General features: G+C 38.9%; 3 protein-coding genes across 7 annotated transcripts in view; 1 reads left to right on the plus strand and 2 right to left on the minus strand.

Annotated features, from left to right (window-relative positions):
• Positions 1–5,458, minus strand: part of prtfdc1a (phosphoribosyl transferase domain containing 1a) — a 12,142-nt gene extending 6,684 nt beyond the window's left edge. Inside the window, exons 1-5 of one of the 2 annotated variants that reach the window (XM_024280679.2) lie at positions 5,159–5,458; positions 4,950–5,023; positions 3,619–3,725; positions 3,367–3,550; positions 686–751 (exon numbers count right to left, since the gene is read on the minus strand). In XM_024280679.2, coding sequence (XP_024136447.1) covers positions 686–751; positions 3,367–3,550; positions 3,619–3,725; positions 4,950–5,000 — 408 coding nt within the window. In that variant the 5' untranslated portion in view covers positions 5,001–5,023; positions 5,159–5,458. Of the gene's footprint in view, positions 1–685; positions 752–3,366; positions 3,551–3,618; positions 3,969–4,949; positions 5,024–5,158 lie in introns of those variants that run through there. The other variant, XM_036217489.1, reaches the window with a different exon arrangement.
• A 1,972-nt stretch (positions 5,459–7,430) lies between these two features.
• On the minus strand, positions 7,431–10,009 carry enkur (enkurin, TRPC channel interacting protein). 3 transcript variants are annotated; one of them, XM_024280507.2, is made up of 5 exons: positions 9,822–10,009; positions 9,305–9,450; positions 8,958–9,184; positions 7,743–7,889; positions 7,431–7,695 (listed from the first exon to the last, which is right to left on the minus strand). In XM_024280507.2, exons 1-5 carry the CDS (start codon positions 9,887–9,889, stop codon positions 7,495–7,497), a joined length of 789 nt encoding a protein of 262 aa, XP_024136275.1. In that variant the 5' UTR covers positions 9,890–10,009; the 3' UTR covers positions 7,431–7,494. The 3 variants fall into 3 exon arrangements, with proteins under 3 accessions (XP_024136275.1, XP_024136276.1, XP_024136277.1); XM_024280508.2 differs by having other exon boundaries at positions 7,431–7,668; positions 9,822–10,005; XM_024280509.2 differs by having other exon boundaries at positions 9,305–9,476; positions 9,822–9,989.
• Positions 10,010–10,145: 136 nt separating this feature from the next.
• Positions 10,146–15,972, plus strand: LOC112151530 (threonine synthase-like 1). Of its 2 annotated transcripts, none has more exons than XM_024280506.2 (3): positions 10,146–10,502; positions 12,178–13,549; positions 14,524–15,972. In XM_024280506.2, exons 2-3 carry the CDS (start codon positions 12,197–12,199, stop codon positions 15,322–15,324), a joined length of 2,154 nt encoding a protein of 717 aa, XP_024136274.1. In that variant the 5' UTR covers positions 10,146–10,502; positions 12,178–12,196; the 3' UTR covers positions 15,325–15,972. The 2 variants fall into 2 exon arrangements, with proteins under 2 accessions (XP_024136274.1, XP_024136273.1); XM_024280505.2 differs by having other exon boundaries at positions 10,149–10,502; positions 12,175–13,549.
• Positions 15,973–20,387: the final 4,415 nt, after the last annotated feature.

Below are 20,387 nucleotides of genomic sequence, written 5' to 3' on the forward strand. Positions count from 1 at the left end.
CATGTTTCAGGAGAGACAAATGGGGTTTTTAGTTAAGAATTTGGCTAAACTTGAAAATTTTTCTGGTAAGAAAAACAGAATTTGTACTGAAACATAAAGAGAAACAGTTACTGGGTTGATGCAATGCAAAAATATGTAAATACAATATATTTTAGTAAAATAATGTTGAAATTTGCGTATCAAATTTGATACAACAGGAATTTAAGTCCATGTAACCTTAAATCAGTCAACTGTCATTTTTCTGTATTTTATGCATCACATATAACATCAAGCAATATACGTTTTTTTTTTATATTTAATTTTTTCCCATAATCCCTCAGCACCAGTGGACAGATTGTTCTGTTTTTCGTGTTTCTGACTTTATTCTCTGCAGCTTCTCTCCCCTCAGCAAAAGTGCATCTGATTGGAGCAGCGTTGAAGACTTTAACGTTACATTTTTGTGCATCTTCTCTGAGAACATTGCTGCATCTGCAGGGGGATCTCCTGATACCACAGACACCTCACTCCTTCCTGGTGGAGCGTGACAGCCAGTAAATCTGCCCAGGAGGTCTGAGTAATGACGCCTCTGGTCATGAGAAAACAGCCAAATCAACTCTTGAGACACAGGAGGAGGATTAGTGTCCTGATAACCTGATAATGTTTAACTATAACGTCTGTTGGAGAGTGAGGAGTTTGGTGCACAAACCTTTCCCCGCAGAAAAGACAAATCGCTGCTTCCTACGATGTGCAGGTCCTCCGTGGATTGGTCGTTCTAGAAAACAAGAACAGCGGTTACCATCAAGCATGCGTCAGCTTTGTTCTTCCTCTGTAAAACACAATCCATCCTCAGAGGGAACGTGTGTGAGGATTCCTGAATCAGATAAGAGCAGCAGGTCACATGACCGCCTCACAAACACACATTCCTGCTGACGAACGCAGAAGAAATCCGTCTGTGTGACCCCTTCTCTGCAGGATTCTGATTTAAACCTCGGAGTGGTTCACACATTTCACCTTCAGATGGCAGCTCATAAAACAACCGACGGCGAAGGCGGAGAGGAAATATGCGTTTATGGATAAATCAGGTCGTTTAATGTGCGCCGCGAGCCAAAACACACAGAAATGATGGGTGACGGTGATGCTGCATCATCTCAGAGGTTCATCACATCCAGGTGTTTTTCTTGGCCTCAGCAGAAACACCAATCAGGTGTTTCCAGAGCCTCATATGTAACCGTCCTTGAACTGACCTGAAGCTGAGACTCCTCAGTGGCTCTAAACGTGAGCGGCAGTGACACCTGCTGGTCATCCGGGGTATTAAAGAAAAAATATGTTTGTTTTTCCAGTTTTAAATAACTGTCGGATTTGATTTTATGATTCTTGCAGCATTCGTCAGCAAACTGCTTCAGAATTTACTTTTAGTCACTAAATTCTATACATTTGACATAAATAACATTCACAATGTTTATATTTGCAAACATTTTGAAACACAAATTTGAAAGACTTTTAAAGAGTTACGAAAGTTCAAAGTGTGAATTGTTCGGTAACAAAATTGAGAAAAAAATACAATAAAAATGAAAACACAAAATGCTGACAGAAATCTCCCTTTAAGAACAATAATTCATCATCATATCATTATTTTTATTTTTTTTCTTTCTGATTTAGCAGGAGCCGCTAAGGTCATTTGACTGTGTGAAAATAATAATAAACCAGTTAAAATCTCTCAGAAAAGCCTTTGATTGACATTTGTTGGAGTAACAGTAAGTTACAGTTAAATCAGTAACTTAGTTTTTTAAATAAATAACTAATCCATCTACACTCTCGATGGGTTCATGTTAGATTCTGTGCAGAATACAAACATTAAAAGTGGAGCAGATGTTTGATGGCTGCAGATGATGCTGCAGGATACCCACAATGCATCGGGGCTTCATAGATCTGCACTACCAGAATGTTAAAGAACCAAAGATTTAAATCTGAGCCACCTGTCAATCAAAACTACAGCCAAACCGGGCTCATAGGTATAAATCAAACATAACCATAAAGAGATAATATCCTTCTTTTGAAATATGCTCGTTTTTCACATTACTTCCTTTTAAAATAAAAGTGTCTTTCATTGCAGAAAATGCATCTCAGCCAGATATTCATGGATCTAACCAAACAAAAATCAAACCAGAGCTAATGAAGTGACTCTCAATGTATGTATGTGAACATGAAAAACCGCCTTTATAATCTTGTGCACTTTAAGTTTGAGATCTGGTTGAGTTTACTGACCAGCAATTGATTCTTTGAGGTACACGGCGCTCCTAAATCTGTCAAAACGTCTTTTGATTTGTACTTAATAAAGTTTAAATTACTTTACTTTTATTTATGCTTATACTTTTACTTTACAGTTACTTTTAACGGTAAAACGTTTTTTTCTTTGACCAGAAACGGTAAAAGAGCCGCGTGTGACCCCAGAGCCTGCAGGTGTCAGCTCCAGCGGTTGCTTTGTGAACTGGGTCTGGCGCCGCAGACAAGTTTACCTCTGAGTAACCAGGACTCCACGCCTCCTGTGTCACATCAAAGTAATCTCATTACATTTTGCTGCTCCTCTCAGCTGAAGGTGTGGAGCGTCTGCTGGGTCTGTGGGAGGTGAGGAGGTTCAGATGGAACCTCAGATGGTTTTGGGAGGAAATCATTACCAGAGTAGAATAAACAACTTCTTTTTTTTATTATTAAACCTTTATTTAACCAGGTGAGCTATTAGGAATAAGTTCTTATTTACAATAACGACCTGGACTATAGAGTTATAATATAGCTAAATGCCAAATTGGCCTAAATAAAAAAAACAAAAAAAAAAACTTAGGTTGGAGAAAACAGCTAGCCTGTTACTAAAAAAAATTGCCAAATTTCAAAATAGTCTAAAAAACAGAAATAACCCTAAATTAGCCAAAACAGCTTTAGCTGAAATTTTAGCTAAAGTCCAAAATAGCCTAAAAAATCTTAGTAAATGGCAAAATAGTCCAGAGCAGAATGTCAACTTTTAAAACTTTTAAACTGTAACTTTTTAACATAATCATGAATAATAAAAAGGCAGGAATAGAATAAATCAACTTAAACTTTAAATAACTTTCAATATTTAACTTTCCATAAAAATATATTTTCTCAAAATTATACAAGTTAGAAAATAAGTCCAAGATAACATCGGGTCATTATAACAATAAAATAAAATGGAGAGCCGGATATAACTACCCGGAGGGCCGGATCCGGCCCCCGGGCCTTGACTTTGACACATGTGGTTTAGAGTATCTAAATCCTGATTACAGAAGCTGTCGCTCATTTTGTCATTAAGCTGACCTTCAGAGTGACCTCAGAGCTCTTCGCGATCACCTGCTGAACCTTCCGTTCACCCACCAGGTAGCTCTTCAGGCGGATGAACTCCACCCGCGTCTCCAGGTAGCGGTTGGAGTTGCGGCCCAGCGTCTTTATGAACTCCACCAGGTCCACGCAGAACTTGTAGCCTCCCTTCAGGACGCAGAGCACCACCATCTTGTCCTCGTCGAAGTCCTCCATGACGTAGTGGGCCAGACGCTCGATCCTGCAGGAGAAACGTCCCGGTTCAGACCCAACAGTGAAGGAATTCTGGGATTCATGTGCTGGCTTTACCTGTTCTTGATGATCCCGTGTGGGATGTAGACGTTCTCGATGTCCTCGTGGTAATGTTCTGGGTAGGTGAACAGATCCAGACTGTATCCCGGCCAATCATCTTTAATCTGAGCGCAAATAAGAAAAGCTTTTGAAAGTTTGGAAGTTGAAAAACAATTTTTTATTGAACTTTTCATTTATTTCCAACAGCTCACAGGAAGGATGCTTTACAGATGGGCTCCCCAAACTAGGACCCTGATGTGGGGTTTGGCTAATATTTTAGCCACACGCTAGCTGTTTTGGCTAATTCAGGCTTTTTTCTTCTTTTTTTTTTTTTTTGCTAATTTGGAGCTTAGCTAATATTTTAGCTTAATGGTAGCTGTTTTGGCAAAATTACACATTTCACTAGTTTTTTAGGCTAGTTCTGCTTTTAGCTAATATTTTAGCTACATGCTAGCTGCTTTGGCTAATTTAGGATTTTTTTGTCAGTTTTTTAGGTCAATTTGGAGCTTAGCCAATATTTTAGCTTAATGTTAGTGGATTTGGCTAAATTACATATTTTACCAGTTTTTTCTGCTTATTCCACATTTAGCTAATATTTCAGCAACATGCTAGCTGTTTTGGCTTATTTAGGATTTTTGTATTAGTTTTTCAGGCTAATTTGGAGCTTAGCCAATATTTTAGCTTAATGTTAGTGGATTTGGCTAAATTACACATTTTACCAATTTTTTGGGCTGATTCCGCATTTAGCTAATATTTCAGCTACATGCTAGCTGTTTTGGCTAATTTAGGCTTTTTTCAGTTATTTAGGCTATTTTGGAAATTTGCTAATATTTTAGCTAAATGCTAGCTGTTTTGGCTTATTTAGGATTTTTTGTCAGTTTTTTAGACTAATTTGGAGCTTAGCTAATATTTTAGCTACATTCTAACTTTTTTAGGCTAATTTGGCATTTTGCTAATATCTTAGCTAGATATTAGCTTCAACGTTTTCAGCTATTAGTTTCAGCCAATTCAGCTATCACTTTCAGCATTTTCAGCTATTAGCACTAGCATCTTCAGCTGACACATTGAGCTTACAGCATTCACACACATTATCCCAGGTAATGCTATATATCTAGTTTTAAAAATATTTTGGTATTATTTTTTTCTATGAAGATTACAGAAATGAAATATTTTAAATTTGGCTTTGTGTGGCTTTCTGGAAAACCGTAAATGTTTACGTTTCGGCTGTGATTGCTGCACTTTTTCTGTTAGCCTTCAAACCGACTCCAGCCCCATAGAGAGCAGTTTGGAGACCCCTGCTTTACAGATTTATCATGTATGAACTTTTATTTTGAAAGGGGTCAACGTACCACAATGCCTCTCTTCAGTCCTATTTTGTCTACATCTTCAGCTGCTGACATGTTCAGTTATTTTCACTGTAACCCTTTAAGGAAAAAAACAACAACAACAAATAAAGACTTTTTCCAAGATTCAGAACAAACAAATCAGAAAAAATCAACATAAATCTTGTTTAGTTTAAAAGTTAAAGAATTTGCTCATAAAAATGATCAGTCCTCACCGCTGACGTCCTGCTAGAACCCGGTCGGTCCGGCTGTGTGATCACGCCTGGGTCATTAGGGAAGGAGTTGTTTGGAGGCTGGGATGGATAATCAGACTCATGTGATGCTGCTCCGCTCTGCGGCTGCGTCATGAGGCGCGACGGGCAGCAGAAGAAAAAGACACTTTATCTTTGAGGAGTCCGTGTTTCAGTCAGAGGGGGATTTAATGATGTCTTCATGGATGTTTTCTCATGAGAGATCCACTGTGTGAGGCAGGAAAGAAGAGCTTTGCGGAGAACTTTGGCGCCCCCTTTGGCAGCAAGGTGCAACTGTAATAGAGATAAAAATTGGAAATATAAAATTAAATTAAATTGTTTTTTATTTATTATGGAAAATCTTCAAACTGTGTGTGAAGGATGACATAGAAAATGAGAAATGTGTTTAATTGTTTTAGAATCCAAGAAGACTTGACTCTTAGTGTTTCTGAGTTGATTAAATAATACCCGTGTAAGTTTTTTAAAGTTTTTTTCTTTCAAATCTCAGGACATTTTTCATAAAGTAAAAAATTTCTGAATTTTCCTCCCTGGATTTTAGCTGCAAAGGCGACCAAACTCTGATCGAGTCTCTAAGATAAGTTTAAACTAAAATGCTGCTGCTGCTGCTGCTGCTGCCATAATAACATTGAGGGAAATGTAGAGTCTGACTGACTCTTTCTGGTGTTTTCCCAGTAAAATAATATTCTCTGATTTTAAACTGAGAGAAAAAATAATAATAAATTATTTAATGAAACATTATTGTCTTTCTGCTCAGAGAAGTTAGTAAGTTTGTAAGTAAGTAAATAAACACATTAAATAAATAAATAAATAACGTAAATAAATAGATAAATAAATAAATTATATAAATAAATAAATTATGTAAATAAATAAATAAATAAATACTATAAATAATGAAAAAAACAAATAATTATTGTAAATAAATAAAAAACGTTGTAAATGTTAAATTAATACTATGAATAATTCAATAAATACATAATTATTTTAAATAAATAAATTAAAACTGTGAAAATATTGTAAATAGAATAAAAAAACAAAAATAAAAACTTTAAATCCATGAGAATTTATACTGTAAACAAATTAATAAATAAAAATAAATACATACTGTAAATGAATAAATTCTGTTAAAAAATAAATAAATACATACTGTAAATAAATAATAGCTAACTAACTAAGTATTAAATAAATAAATAAAATATGGAAGTGAAAAAATACTGTAAATAAATGAAAATAAACACTTTAAATAAATAAAAATGTATTAATCAAATTCATAAACTCTGTAAACAAACATATAAATAAAAAAAATACTGTAAATAAACAAATTCAGTTGATGAATAAATAATATAAATACATAAATACAATAAATAAATTAAGCAATTTTTATCAAAAGCACTGATAAATGAGGTAATTTGTAACTGCTAATAATTTCAATCCAAATTTATTTAAATAGTGTTTCTCCAGCCACAAAACATCTCAAAGAGATTTCTATAATCAAATAATTCATAGCAAGGTAGAAACAAATTGTTAAAATAGCAATCATAAAATAAGTAAACACATATCCCCCCCTCCCCCCACACACACCCACACATGCACATCCCACAAGTACTATAACATCTCTTATTTTTATTAAATGTAACAATAATGATTCTGATGTTTCTCAGAAGTTCTCTGATGCGCAAAAGTTTGATCATCAACGACACAAACACAAGGATGATCCTCATCTTAGATCATCGTATCTTTATTTGTTTTCTTTGTTAACATTTTTATCATCTTTGTGTTCAGCAGTAAAGATGGAAACAGATTTTCTTTCTTTGTCTGATTATTTCCTGTTTGACTGAAAACTTTTATCCCATCAGAGACACGACTCAGTGAGAGGACGTCTCCTCTGGTTTGGAAGAGCAGCAGCTCTGGTCCAAGATGCTTTCAGATCCTCCACAAAATGCAGGATTTTTCAGAACCTTTTGGAAGATTTTGAATCTGAGTTATTTAAATGTTTGGATTTTTTTTAATTAATTGATCTTCTTTTTGTGATTAATGCAGTTTGAGACCCAAACTGAACTTTTCTTTAAATCAACATGAAAAAAACTACTTTTAATCTGTGAGAAATTAACATTTTTTTGTGATTTTTTAGGTAAATAATAAAAAAAGATCATTGGTTCTGATCTGCAGCTCAGATCTCCTAATGTTTTTTTTTTCTTTTGAGGTGAAAATACTCAACAATAAAAATCAAAACCATTAATTTTTCTTTAGGAAAAACTCTTTAATTTCTGCAGAATCCATTAGTCTGGTTGAAGACGTGCAGACTAGCTCTTGGTGACGTAGATGGTTGGGAACCTCTCCAGGAGGAGGATGTTCTCGTCCAGCTGCTTCATGGCGTCCTCCAGGCTCTTCTTGAAGGCTCTCTGTGACAGAGTCTCAATGATGAGCGGCAGGCACTGGTACTCCTTATGCAGAGCGTCCCACTTCCTCTTCAGACCCTGGAGGAGGGAAACATGGAGGGAATCCTGACAAACACGCTGCTGCAGAGGGAGGAGCTTCTGAACCGGCGTACCTGCAGGGCGGCCTGCCGCTCCTCTTCTGTCAGTTGCTGCATGGCCTCCTGCCCGTCCTGCTCCTTCTGCAGCCTGGCGTGCTCCTCCTGGGCCAGCCCCTCCGCCTCGCTGCGCCGCTGCAGGTACGCAGGTATCTCCCCGTAATCCTGCAGACACACTTTTAAATGTGAAATCTGGATTGAGGTTTGATGTGGGATTAAATCAGGATCAGATTAAAGTTAATGAAAACAAGATTGAAGTTTTAAACTCAAAAGTAAATATTGTAAATTTGAAAGAATTATGAAAATTTGAAAAAAATAAAATAAAGTAATTTTTTGAAAAAAAATATTGAAAACTTTAAAAAGTAATGAAAATTTGAATAAGAAAAAAGCAAATTTGAAACTTACATTAAAAAATGTGTAATTTAAACGTTTCCTTTTCTCTTTTCACATTCTTATCAGTTCTCTGTTTTCAGTTTCAATTCAGAGTTTTCAAGTTTTCTCCTGTTAGCTGAAGATGCTGAAATTGAGAGCTAAACACACTGCAGTTGGAAGCTGAAATCGCTGAAGCTGATAATTGAAAAAGCTGAAACTGATACCTGAAAAAACTGAAGTTGGAAGCTAAAATTGCTGAAGCTAATAGTTGAAAAAGCTGAAAATGATAGCTGAAAATGCTAACGTTGAATGCTGAAATTGATGAAGCTAATAGCTGAAAACACGGAAGATGATAGCTGGAAAATGCTGAACTTGAAAGCTGAAACCATTGGAGGTGATAGTTGAAAAAGCTAAAACTGATAGCTGAAAAAGCTGAATTTGGAAGCTGAAACCATTGAAGCTGATTGTTGAAAAAGCTGAAACTGATAGCTGAAAAAGCTGAAGTTGGAAGCTGAAATTGTTGTCTCTAATAGTTGAAAAAGCTGAAACTGATATCTGAAAACACTGATGTTGATAGCTGAAATTGCTGAAGTTGATAGTTGAAAAAGTTAAAGATGATAGCAAGCTAAAAATATGAGCTAGAACAGCTAGCGAAAAGCTAAAATATTACCTAGACTCCAAATTAGTCTAAAAAACTGAAAAAAGTCAAAAATAGCCAAAACAGCTAGCATGTTGCACAAATACAGCATTCACTCAATAACAATAATTATAATAGTTATTTGTTTCCATATGTTTTTGAAAAAGTGAGTTTATAAACTAGAGCGATGAACTTATGTTTTATCTGTCTGTGTGGACCAGAACCTTCTTCATGACGTATTTGGGGACGAGTCCAGACGTCTCCAGCAGCTGTTTGTGTCCCTTCTTGGAGTCCACAGAAACGGGCGTGGGCTTCACCGGCACTGTCGCGGCCGGCTTTATGAAGCCCCTTTTGGTCTGACCCATCGGAGGCGGGTCGGTCCTCGCCGGGACGGGCGGCCTCCTCTGAGTCAGAGCACAGGCTCGCCTGACACCTTTGGAACCTTCTGAGTCTGGAAGATCAAAGAAACGCCAACCTCAGATCCTCAGATCCTCAGATCCTTAGATCCTCAGATATACATATTCATAGATCCTCAGATCCACATCAGGCTCATATTTAACGCGGGACTCACGCTCTGGCATCTGCGGATCTTTGGAATGCTTCTTGAGGAATTTATCAGGAGAGGGAACCTCCACATTTGCAGGACCCATGGTCCTCATGACGTCTTTAGCCTGTTTGTTCTCCAGAACCACAGTCGGGCGGAACCTGGACACATACCTGCAGGAACGAACATTCAAAAACATCTATAGGAAATGAGATGTTTTATTTAAGGATATATGTTTAATATTCACGTTTCTGTGTGTTTTTCAATGACTTGACGTCAGTCGTGTTGTAAACTAGCAGAATAAATAAAGGTTTATTTAAAAGATCTTGCTTTGAAGTATTTCTTTAACTTTTTGCCGAATGTTTTCTTCTCTTCCTGTCATAGGAAAAATTCAGTTCCCAACTTTATTTAAAAAGAAGGACACGTGTGCCATAAAATAAATTTAATTTACATATTTTACTTCCTAAAATGAAAGGATTCATTTTTAAAATAATTAATAAAAAATGTTCAATGAAAAGAATATTTAAGAATCAGATTGACTCACCTGGGCTGTCTCTGAATTTGCTCCTCCTCCTTCTGAATCAGATTATAAAAACTCTTTGGTGGATCCATGCTCCTAAACGTGTTCAATAACCTCAAACAGTCCGGAGTTAAAGCGCCGGTCAGACGGATTTCTGCTGGAAAACCAGGAGTGTGTTCTTGTTGCTAGGCGACCGCTGATGTGATGCCTTCAGGGACGGCTGCGCCTAAAAAAAAGAGCGCATTTCTGATCTTTGTAAAACGTAATGGTGCGCTAATTTTACAACATAAATAAATAAATAATAATTATGAAAATTCCGTCATATGCAATATATAGCGTCATTAAAAAAATTCAAGCAACTTTTTAATAGTAGTATTTCAACTTTCCGAGGTTCTGATTTGTACATGAAACCAACAGTTGGATCACCGGCAGTAACAGTAACATTTTTGTTTTAAGTTTTGTTTCAAAACTCCAAAAAGATTTTTATTCACTAGAATAATTCACAATTTTTTTTTATTTTTTTTTACAAACGTCACCGCCATCGTTCGCGTTCGCATTATTGTCCCAACAGGGCTTCCGTTTCTAGATAGCTTACTTCCCGTCAGGCAGAGGAAGGTTTGTTGTTTTTTCTCCATAAAAGCTCCAAATGATATCAACTAAACGAGGTTATTACTGAACTCAAAGGTCAAAAGCGAGACGTCTGACGTAAGTATTTTCTGTGGAGATAAATATACCTGAACGCAACACATTTACTCCACAATCTTTCTAATTGAAATAGTTTGATTGAACTTTGAGACTCCTGCAGACAGACAGAACACGTGATCAGTTACTGCATCATCTTAATTTTAAGTCACCTTAAAGATAAATGTTAATCAGTAGTCTGTAAAATGTGTGCAATCAAATTGTTTTATTATTATGGCACGTGCAACAGTCAAAAATACATGAAAAGTTCAGAAAAAAAGCAATATAACTCGTTAAAATTAAATAAAATATAAATATTTGTTTCATTAAAACGTGGAAAAGCTAAAAATATAATCATTAAGCTGTGATTGGATGCATTAAAAATAATATAAAATAAGAAAAAAATCAGTTTATTGCCAATTTTTTTGTTTGTTTGTAATTATTGTGTGATTGCTTAGTAAGCATTCACACTATGGTGTCATCACTATGGTGATTCATCTCTTTTGCCGACGTTCTTTTGGGACATTAATCATGCTTGTACTTTTAGTATTCATAAACTTAATAGTTTTTGAAATATTGAGTAAAATATGCACAGTGGGAAATTAACGAGAAACTCTTTAAATAAGTAGATTAGCAACAAGCCTTTAAACATAATCATGGGATATGTATTCATCTTTTATGGTATTTTTTTAAATTGGAGTTTAGCTAATATTTTAGCAACATGTTAAAGTTATTGGCTAATTTGTCATCTACTGGGGGTTTCTTTAGCTAATATTGAGTTTAGCTTCTATTTTAGCAACATGCTAATGTTTTTAACTAATTTAGTTTACAGAGGAATTTTGGGTTTTTTCGATTTTAGCTAGTATTAAAGCAACGAGCTAGCTTCTGTTGGCTAATTTGGAATCTACTGAGGTTTTTTTTTTTTTTAGCTAATTTGGAGTTTAGCTAATATTTTAGCCATATGCTGAAGTTATTGGCTTGTTTGTTATCTACTGGGGGTTTCTTTTGCTAATATTGAGTTTAGCTTCTATTTTAGCAACATGCTAATGTTTTTGACTAATTTAGTTTACGGAGGAATTTGAGGTATTTTCGATTTTAGCTAGTATTAAAGCAGTGAGTTAGCTTTTTTGGCAAATTTGGAATCTACTAAGGTTTTTTTTAATCTAATTTGGAATGTAACTATTATCTTAGTAACATGCTAACATTTTTGACTAATTTAGTTTACTGAGGAATTTAGGCTATTTTGGGGTTTAGCTAGTATTAAAGCAACAAGCTAGCTTCTGTTGGCTAATTTGGAATCTACTGAGGTTTTTTGGGCTAATTTAGCTAATATTTAAGCAACACACTAAATATTTTTGCAAAATTGGCATATATTTGGGATTTTAAATTAATTTTACTACAAAATGTTCTGATATTGAGGTCAACTTCAGTGCTCTTTCGTGGTTCTTCAACAAAATTTTGAGTCTTTTAGCTAAATTTTGAAAATAGATTTAGCATCCTGTTAGAAATGAAAGTAAATTGCATCAAATTTTAGCAAAAAGCTTCAGTATCTTCAGCAACTACTCAGCAAAAAGCATTAACACTAGCATTATTACAGGTAATTTAGATTTTAAAGTAATTAAATATATTTTAAAGTACTTAAATAAATATTACTAAAGATTGTTCTCTGTGATCTTAAACCGTTTTCCTTCTGCAGCAGCTGCAGTTTTGCTTCCTGAATGGGTTCTCTGGGCCGCCTCTCTGCCGTCAGACGCCGTTTGCTTCCTCGTTTAACCTCAAAGTCATGGCTTTCCACCAGACCCTCCATCCTGGGGGACAGGAACATCCTGCTCATGGGCCCCCCCGGGGCAGGGAAGACCACCATCGGCAGGATCGTGGCTCACAAACTGGGACTGCCGGCCGTCGACGTGGACGATGACGTCCTGGAGGTGGCGTGGAAGAGGCCGGTGGCCGCCGTGCTGGCGTCGCTGGGTGGACGGCGGTTCCTGGAGGCGGAAGGCCAAGCTTTGTGCCAGTTCTCCTCCTCGGGCTGCGTGGTTTCCCTGACGGGGTCCAACCCCCTCCACGCTGAGGCCATGCAGCACGTCCAGCAGAGCGGGCTGGTCGTCTACCTGGACGTGGACGAGGACGACATCCTGACACGCCTCGACAGGATGAAGGTGAACAGGATTGTGGGCCAGGAGGCCGGAGTTCCCATGAGAGACATCCTGCTCTACAGGAAGCAGTTTTACGAGAAGTGGCTGGACGTTCGGGTGCTGTGTGGAAGGGGGGACACGGAGGAGGAGGTGGCGGAGAAGGTGGTCAAGGCCGTGCAGAGATACCAGAACCGCCACGAGGAAACGTACGTGTCCACCAGAGGCAGCGGCGAGCAGAAGAAGACGTGCTTCAGCGACGTGGTGGTGGAGGGTCTGGCTGCAGACGGTGGTCTGTACGTTCCCAGGAACGGCTTTCCTCGCATGGATGCAGGAGAGTGGAAGAGGCTGGTGTCCATGTCTTATCCGGAGCGGGCGCTGCTCCTCCTGGAGAAGTGCATCCACCCTGTGGACGTGAGCCCCGCAGACTTGAGGAGGATGGTGTTCAAGGCGTACGGCTCCAACTTCTCCAGCGAGGCGGTGGCGCCCGTGAAGCATCTCGTGGAGCAGCAGTTCGTTCTGGAGCTTTTCCACGGCCCCACCGCCTCCTTCAAGGACCTGGCGCTGCAGCTGATGCCGCAGCTCTTCGCGCACTGCCTCCCGCTCATGTGCAACTACCTGGTCCTGGTGGCCACGTCCGGAGACACGGGCAGCGCCGTGCTCAGCGGCTTTGGCGGGCTGAGCGGGGTGGACGCGCGGCGCACGGGTGTGCTGGTGTTTTTTCCGGAGGAGGGGGTGAGCGAGATCCAGAAGCTGCAGATGTTGGGCTTCAGGGGCGCGAACGGCAGGGCCGTCGGCGTCCTGTCGGACTTTGATTTCTGTCAGAAGAGCATCAAGAGGATGTTCGGGGAGTCGGGGCTCGTCGGGCATCTCGCCGTGGAGTACGGAACCGTCCTGAGTACCGCCAACTCCATCAACTGGGCGCGGCTGCTGCCTCAGGTGGGTGTGGCCTGAAGCTGTGACCTTCTTAATGTGTTTTACTGTCAACTCTAATTACATATATTTAACGTTCTTTACTCAACGAGAAAGAAAAATGCTTAAAAAAACTCAATATTTCATTGATTAAAGTTGTTTTATCTTAGTCAGATTTTGAGAAATTTCTTTGGATCTTTTTTTAAGCATTCTCAAGGTTTTTTTTTTTATTATTTAAACATTTTAGCCAAAATTTTAAAAACTTGTGACATCTGTGAAACATAGTTTCTGCAAAGCGACAGAAATTCATTAGAAATTCACCTTGTTGGTAGCCCCGCCCCCAAGAGCTCAGATTAGAGAGCTTGTGGCTCCGCCCAGTATATTTACTATGTCACAAATACGACCTTTTTATGCTCCTGATTCACAATAAAGAAATAAAAAAAACTGGGATTTTAAGGTTAGTTGTGTGAAAAATGATTTTCCTGCTCCTTTCTGTACGTTTTTCATACAGAAAGGAGTTGATACGCCAAGATTAATCAACTAATCGATTAATCGCGACTATATCAGCTAATGATTAACTATTGAAATACTTAATAAGTCACGATTAATAAATAAATCAATTAATCGCGACTATATCTGCTATTTAAAAAGTCGATATAGTCGCGATTAATTGATTTGTCCCGATTGGTCAAATCGACTATTGAAATAGTTGATATGTCGCGATTAATTGGCGTATTGATTTATCGCGACATATCGACTATTTTAATTATTAATATGTCGCGATTAATCGATTAGTTGATTGATCTAGTCAGCATAGAGCTGAAACACTTCAAGTTTAAAGCTCACGATGGTTTAGATGTGTGTTTTAAATCCAGTAAAACGATTAGTCGACTAATCGGGAGAAATAATCGGTGATTATTTGACTATTAAAACAATCGATAATGGGAAGTGATGGGATGTGGGCGGAGTCAGTGCAGGTGTGACTCTCCCTCCTCCTGCAGGTGGTCTACCATTCCTCCTCCTACCTGGATCTGTGCAGAGACGGCGTGATCCGGTTCGGGGATCCGGTCGACGTCTGCATCCCCACTGGAAACTTTGGCAACGCCATGTCGGCCATTTATGCCAAACAAATGGGCGTCCCCATCCGGAGAGTCATCTGCGCCTCCAACCACAACCGCATCATCACCGACTTCTTCAGCACGGGCGAGTACGACCTGCGGCGGCGGCGGCTGCTGCCCTCCCACTCGCCGGCCATCGACATCCTCAAGTCGTCCAACCTGGAGCGGTTCCTCTTCCACGCGTCGGGGGGGGACAGCGGCCTGGTGGGGGAGCTCTTCGCCCGCCTGGACGCGCAGCAGCACTTCCGAGTGGCGGCGCCGCTGCTCAGCAGGATGCAGCAGGAGGTGCAGGCCGGCTGCTGCTCCGAGGACGAGTGTCTGTCCGCCGTCCGCCGCGTCCACGCTCGCACAGGCTACCTCATGGACACCCACACCGCCGTGGCCAAGGTGGTGGCTGACCAGCTGCAGGACGGCTCCTGCCCCGTGGTGCTGAGCTCCACCGCTCACTACGGGAAGTTCGCGCCCGCCGTCTTCCAGGCGTTAGGGGTCCAGAACCCCCCCGAGGATCCCGTGGAGCAGCTGAGGCTGCTGGAGAGGAGCGCCGCCAGGCCGGGGGCGCACGGGGACATGCTGAGAGGCCTGCGGGGGGGCAGCGGGCCGCACGCCGTCTGTCAGGCGGATTACAGGGAGCTGGAGGAAAAGGTGGAGAGCGTGATCCGGGAGAGCTTCATGAAGGTCCAGTAGATTCATGAATATATACAGGAATAGCAAAAATATATTTATATGAACGAAAATATGTGAAAGGTTTAAGTATATTATGGGGGGTAATTATATTTTAAAAAGGACAATTTTATATATTTTTTAAGCACCTTTACTTTGAAAATATGTGGAACTTTTTTTTTAATAATAATAAAAAAAAGAAAATATGTGAAACTCTGAAGCTGCATTCACGCCACCTTCTGTATTATCATAGACTGTATAATCACTGGACAGAGCGACTGTGACATCACCCATAGAAAATACCTCCAGCAAAATGAAGCCAATTCAGGAGCCATTTTGCATTCACACTAGCATTGTCGCAGGTAGTTCCACTTTGATCATCTTTTGATCTTTCTTCCAAATGTTCCCAGTGGACTTTTTTATTTTAATTATGGCATTTTCAGCCAAACCATTAAAAATTTGTCTCTGAGTTGTGGGCGGGGCCATTTGTGTGGAGTGACCCCGCCCCCTTTCCCCTCCCTGTTGCTGAGAGCTTGGAGCAGCATCTTCTGTCACAAACATAATCTTTTTCCAACCACATTTTTTCATCTGCTCCTGATTCACAAAATATAAAATTTGGAGTTTAGCTAATATTTTAGCACCATGCTAACGTTTTTTGCTAATTTATTATCTACTGGCATTTTTAAGGCTGATTTAGAGTTTAGCTTCTATTTTAGCAACAGGCTAACATTTTTAACAAATTTAGTTTACAGAGGAATTTTAGGCTATTTTGGAGTTTAGCTAGTTTTTAAGCAACGAGCTAGCATTTTTGGCTAATCTGTTTTCTATTGAGGGTTTTTTATGCAAATTTGGAGTTTAGCTAATACTTTAGCAACGTGAAAATGTGTTTTGCTAATTTGTTATCTTCTGAGGTTTTTATAGGCTAATTTGGAGTTTAGCTTCTATTTTAGCAACAAGCTAACATTTTTAAGAAATTTAGTTTATTGAGGAACTTTTGGCTACTTCTGAGTTTAGCTAGTATTTAAGCAACAAGCTAGCTTTTTTTGCTAATTTGTTATCTACTGAGGTTTTTATAGGCTAATTTAGAGTTTTAGCTTTTGTTTTAGCAACATGCTAACGTTTTAGAGAAATATTCTGTAAGCAATTTTAAGCTTAATTTCCTTTATATATGTCCTTCATCATCATGAAAAAACAGAAAAAAACTAAATTTTTGATGGAATGGATCTTTTATTTGTGTAAACCTTTTGCTATAAAACACTTGTCATATTTTCGAGGTCAGTTTTGTTTATAAATGGATTCAATAGAAGAGTTTCCTTTAGGTTTATGATCTCATCCAGATATTTCTTCACTGCGTTTTCGTCTTTGTTCTTTCAATCATTAAATCCACTCAGACTAATGTTGACTCGCCGTCCGCTTTTATCAGTGTGCTGTAAAAATAGATGCCACTAAAGTCGTAACTGAGTCTTATCTGGTCCTGATAAGATTTTTTAAACATTAAATCAAACTTCCTCATGTTTTGAATGTTTGTTGGACCCGTTTTTAACAATAATGTGAAGTAGTGGTGGATCATGAATACTGAAACATCTTTAAATATGAGGATAAACCTTTTATTTTATTTTATTTTATTTTATTTTATTGCATAATTTTACAAATGTACGCTCCTCCTTTATATGTTTATGTTTAATGAGTTTCTTTCTTTATCATTGCCTTCCTTATCAACCACCGAATCTTGTTAAAGTCGAGTCTTTATGTGTTTTTTGTTAGTAATGTGGCGAAAAAACATTACAGAGCTTTAAATTCACGGTTTTTAATCCGAAAATGTGAATAAAATATTCATAAATTCATCATAACTTGCATTATTTTTGTGTTTTGTTTTTTTTTGCATAAATTGTTGATCGCTCTTTAAATAAACCTCCTGCTGCTGCTGTGGTCTTAAACTTTATCGATATACTACAGGCTGTTCTTTCCTGGGCAGCATTCCTGGAAAACACTTGATGAATCACGCCGCGGTTTGACGCACGAGAGCCGGGCTGAGGAGGAGGGTCGCAGACCTCCCACACTCGCTGGAAAAAAAGGTCACCCGACCGTAAACTTATGTAACCTGAATCTCCGAGGAACACCGGAGGTTTTCATTCCTCGAAAACGGCCCTGCAGACTCGGTCAAACGGTTTCTGGAACAATAAATGTAAACGATGCTGCAGGTCAGTAATCTGGAACAAATGAAGCTTTTATTCTGAAGCATCTCTATTGAAGTGTCAGCTGTTTTTATGTCTTAAAATCGTTTCTGTTTTGCAGAAATTCACTTCCAAAAGTATTTTAAATTCTAATGTAAATGTGGCTCGTCACTGTTGAGCATGAGAGCGTTCATAATGCATGTTGGAGGAAGAGGAGGAGGAAGAGGAGGGAGCCAGCTGTTGCTCCGGGTGGCCCACGGCTGGCTGAGCAGGAATAATTGCAGGTACCAGAATGTTCCCGTCTCCCTAATGGGAACCTGTGGAAGAATGGAAGCTGCTGCTGCGTCACAGAGGAGGATGAAGAGGAGGAGGAGGAGGAGGAGGAGGAGGAGGGTGCTCCGGAGGAGCAGGGAAGTCTACGAAATCTCAGATTATGAAACTATTTTAAAGTTGTGACAAACTTTCATGCAGATTTTAGATGCTTTTTTGCAAGAAATTTTGTTTGTTATTGTTAACAAATGTTTACTTTTGTTACTTGGACGTTTACAATAAGTTTAAAAAAAACAGTCGGAAAACTGAGGAAACATCCAGAAATAAAATCATTTACGAATCTGGGATTAGACCAGAGCAAAGTACCACTTTGAGACTGTTTAATCTGGCCCACCAAACTGGAATAATATAAATAAATTATATTGGTAGTCCTTAACCCTTTAACTGCTCGCTCAACCAAATAGTGGGGAATATTTAGAAAACGTGTTTTTAAAAATAATGATTGTATGTGTTACTCCCAGATGTACGGAGCCCCTAAAGGGACAAAGAAGAGGAAAAAAAAACTGAAGCAAAAAAAATATTCTAAATACTAACTGATGCGCACCAGATAGTAACTAGATTTTTTTTTTTTACTTCAATTTAAAAAAAAATCGTTTGCAGTTACTCTCTGGTGTGCACCAGTTACTAAACAGAACATTCTTTCTTCTTAAAGAATGTAATTTAAAAAAAAAGCTACTTTCCAGAATTGTTCTTACTTTCATTTTTTACAGAGCCCCTGTGTATTTTTAAAAAAAAAAAGTTTTTATTTTTCAAATTTTTTACTTTGATGTCCTGTTAGGATCTCCGTACCAACGGAATAAGCAGCAGAAAAAAATACAGTTTATTTATTTATTTATTTATTGGGTAGTTAAAGGGTTAATATTGTTCTATTTTCCCTGTCACACTGGTGTATCCCTATAGATAGAAACCTTTGTTAAGGGAATAGAAATAAATAAAATAGAAGCTCAGTGGACTATTTTAGAGTTTAGCTAGTATTTAAGCTAGCTTTTTTGGCTAATTAAATATGAGCTGAACTCCAAATTAGCCCACTAAGAATTTTTTACAAAATCGGCATGTATTAGAGATTTTTTAAGCAATTTTACTACAAAACTTTCAGAAATTTAGGTCAACTTCATAGTTCTTTAACAAAATTTCCAGTCTTTTGGCAAATTGTACAAATATATTTTTCATCAGTAAATCCATTCAGCAACTAAAGTAAATTGTGTCACCATTTTCAGCAAAAAGCTTCGGCATCTTTAGCGACTACTTTCAGCAGAAATCCTTCACACTAGCATTATTGCAGGGATTTCTACTGTGGATTTTTCTCCTCTAAAGTCTTTCTGAAGATTGAAGCCTTTTCCCTCCATGATCCGTGTTCTGCCGGAGCAGAACCATCCGGCAGCACATGTTCACCTGAGGCCTCCCTGCTAATTACCAGGCCGCCGATTCGCACCGACACGCCTCTGCGAAGAGCGAGGAAGACGAGGGAAAGATGAGCGCTAATGAAGGTGTCAGCAGGAGCTCGGCGCCCCAACATGATCGCTGCTGTTGTAGAGAAAGACCTGCAAACTCACAGCTCAGCAGTTCGCTCTGGTGCCCACCAGCTGTTACTGTTGCTGATGAGCCCGCAGAGGCAGAGGAGGAAGAGCTCTGAGGAAGATGAGGCTCTCGGGGTCTTCCTCTCTCTTTGATGGAGGGAACAGAACTCGTGAAATGAGGAATCGATGACCCGAGCGTGAAATGAGATCCGGCCTCGGGGGGGCAGCAGACGCTGGGACTGACAGCAGTCACATGACAGGACTCTGACAGTAGAACCTCAGATGATGACGGATTCCTCAGACGACCTCCTCACCTGACACGCTGAAAGTGAAAAAAAAGAACAGACGAGTCACTGTAAAAGAACAAAGTTTGGACCTGAATTCATTATTAGCTAAAGGCTGCAGGAGATGAAGCTGGCAGACGGTTCACTTTATGATACAGATCTTTATTGTAGCTCTGATGAGGCTGGAACTGAAGTCTGAGTCTATTTTGACTCTGAGATGATCCTCACCTGACTTTTTTATATTCTTCTGAAGATCAACACGAGACGAAGTTTCTCAGAAGTTCAACTTCATCCAGGATTTATTCTTCTCCGAGCAGCAGAGACTCTGGGGTTTGATGTGGTTTGATGTTGAACCGATTCAACATCTGTGGATTTTAAGTCAAATTTTACTAAGACGAGCAGGAATCAAAAATGTTTTTTAATCTGATGTGAAATTGGTTACACTAATGGTTTGTTAAACCTCTGAGGCTCGGCTGATGGATGACGGACGTCCTGTTCCTTCAGGGAAGGGAACTGTGATCCGGTTAACTTCAGTGTGAAAGCAGAACGGTCATCAGAGCGAAGAGCCACGATGAAGAAGAGGTGAACTCTTCATCTCAGAACCTGATGGTGGTTCACTCTTTCTTATGTTTGTGCTTCAAACTAAAGTTCAGTTTGGTGTGTTCATGTGTGAAACAAAAACAAAACAAGGCAATCCAGCAAAGAAAATCATTACAAATCCTTACATCACCCGGGGGCCGGATCCGGCCCTCCAGGTAATTCTATCCGGCCGTCCAGATCAT

The sequence above is a fragment of the Oryzias melastigma genome, linkage group LG20, assembly GCF_002922805.2.
Source record: "Oryzias melastigma strain HK-1 linkage group LG20, ASM292280v2, whole genome shotgun sequence".
NCBI lineage: Eukaryota > Metazoa > Chordata > Actinopteri > Beloniformes > Adrianichthyidae > Oryzias > Oryzias melastigma.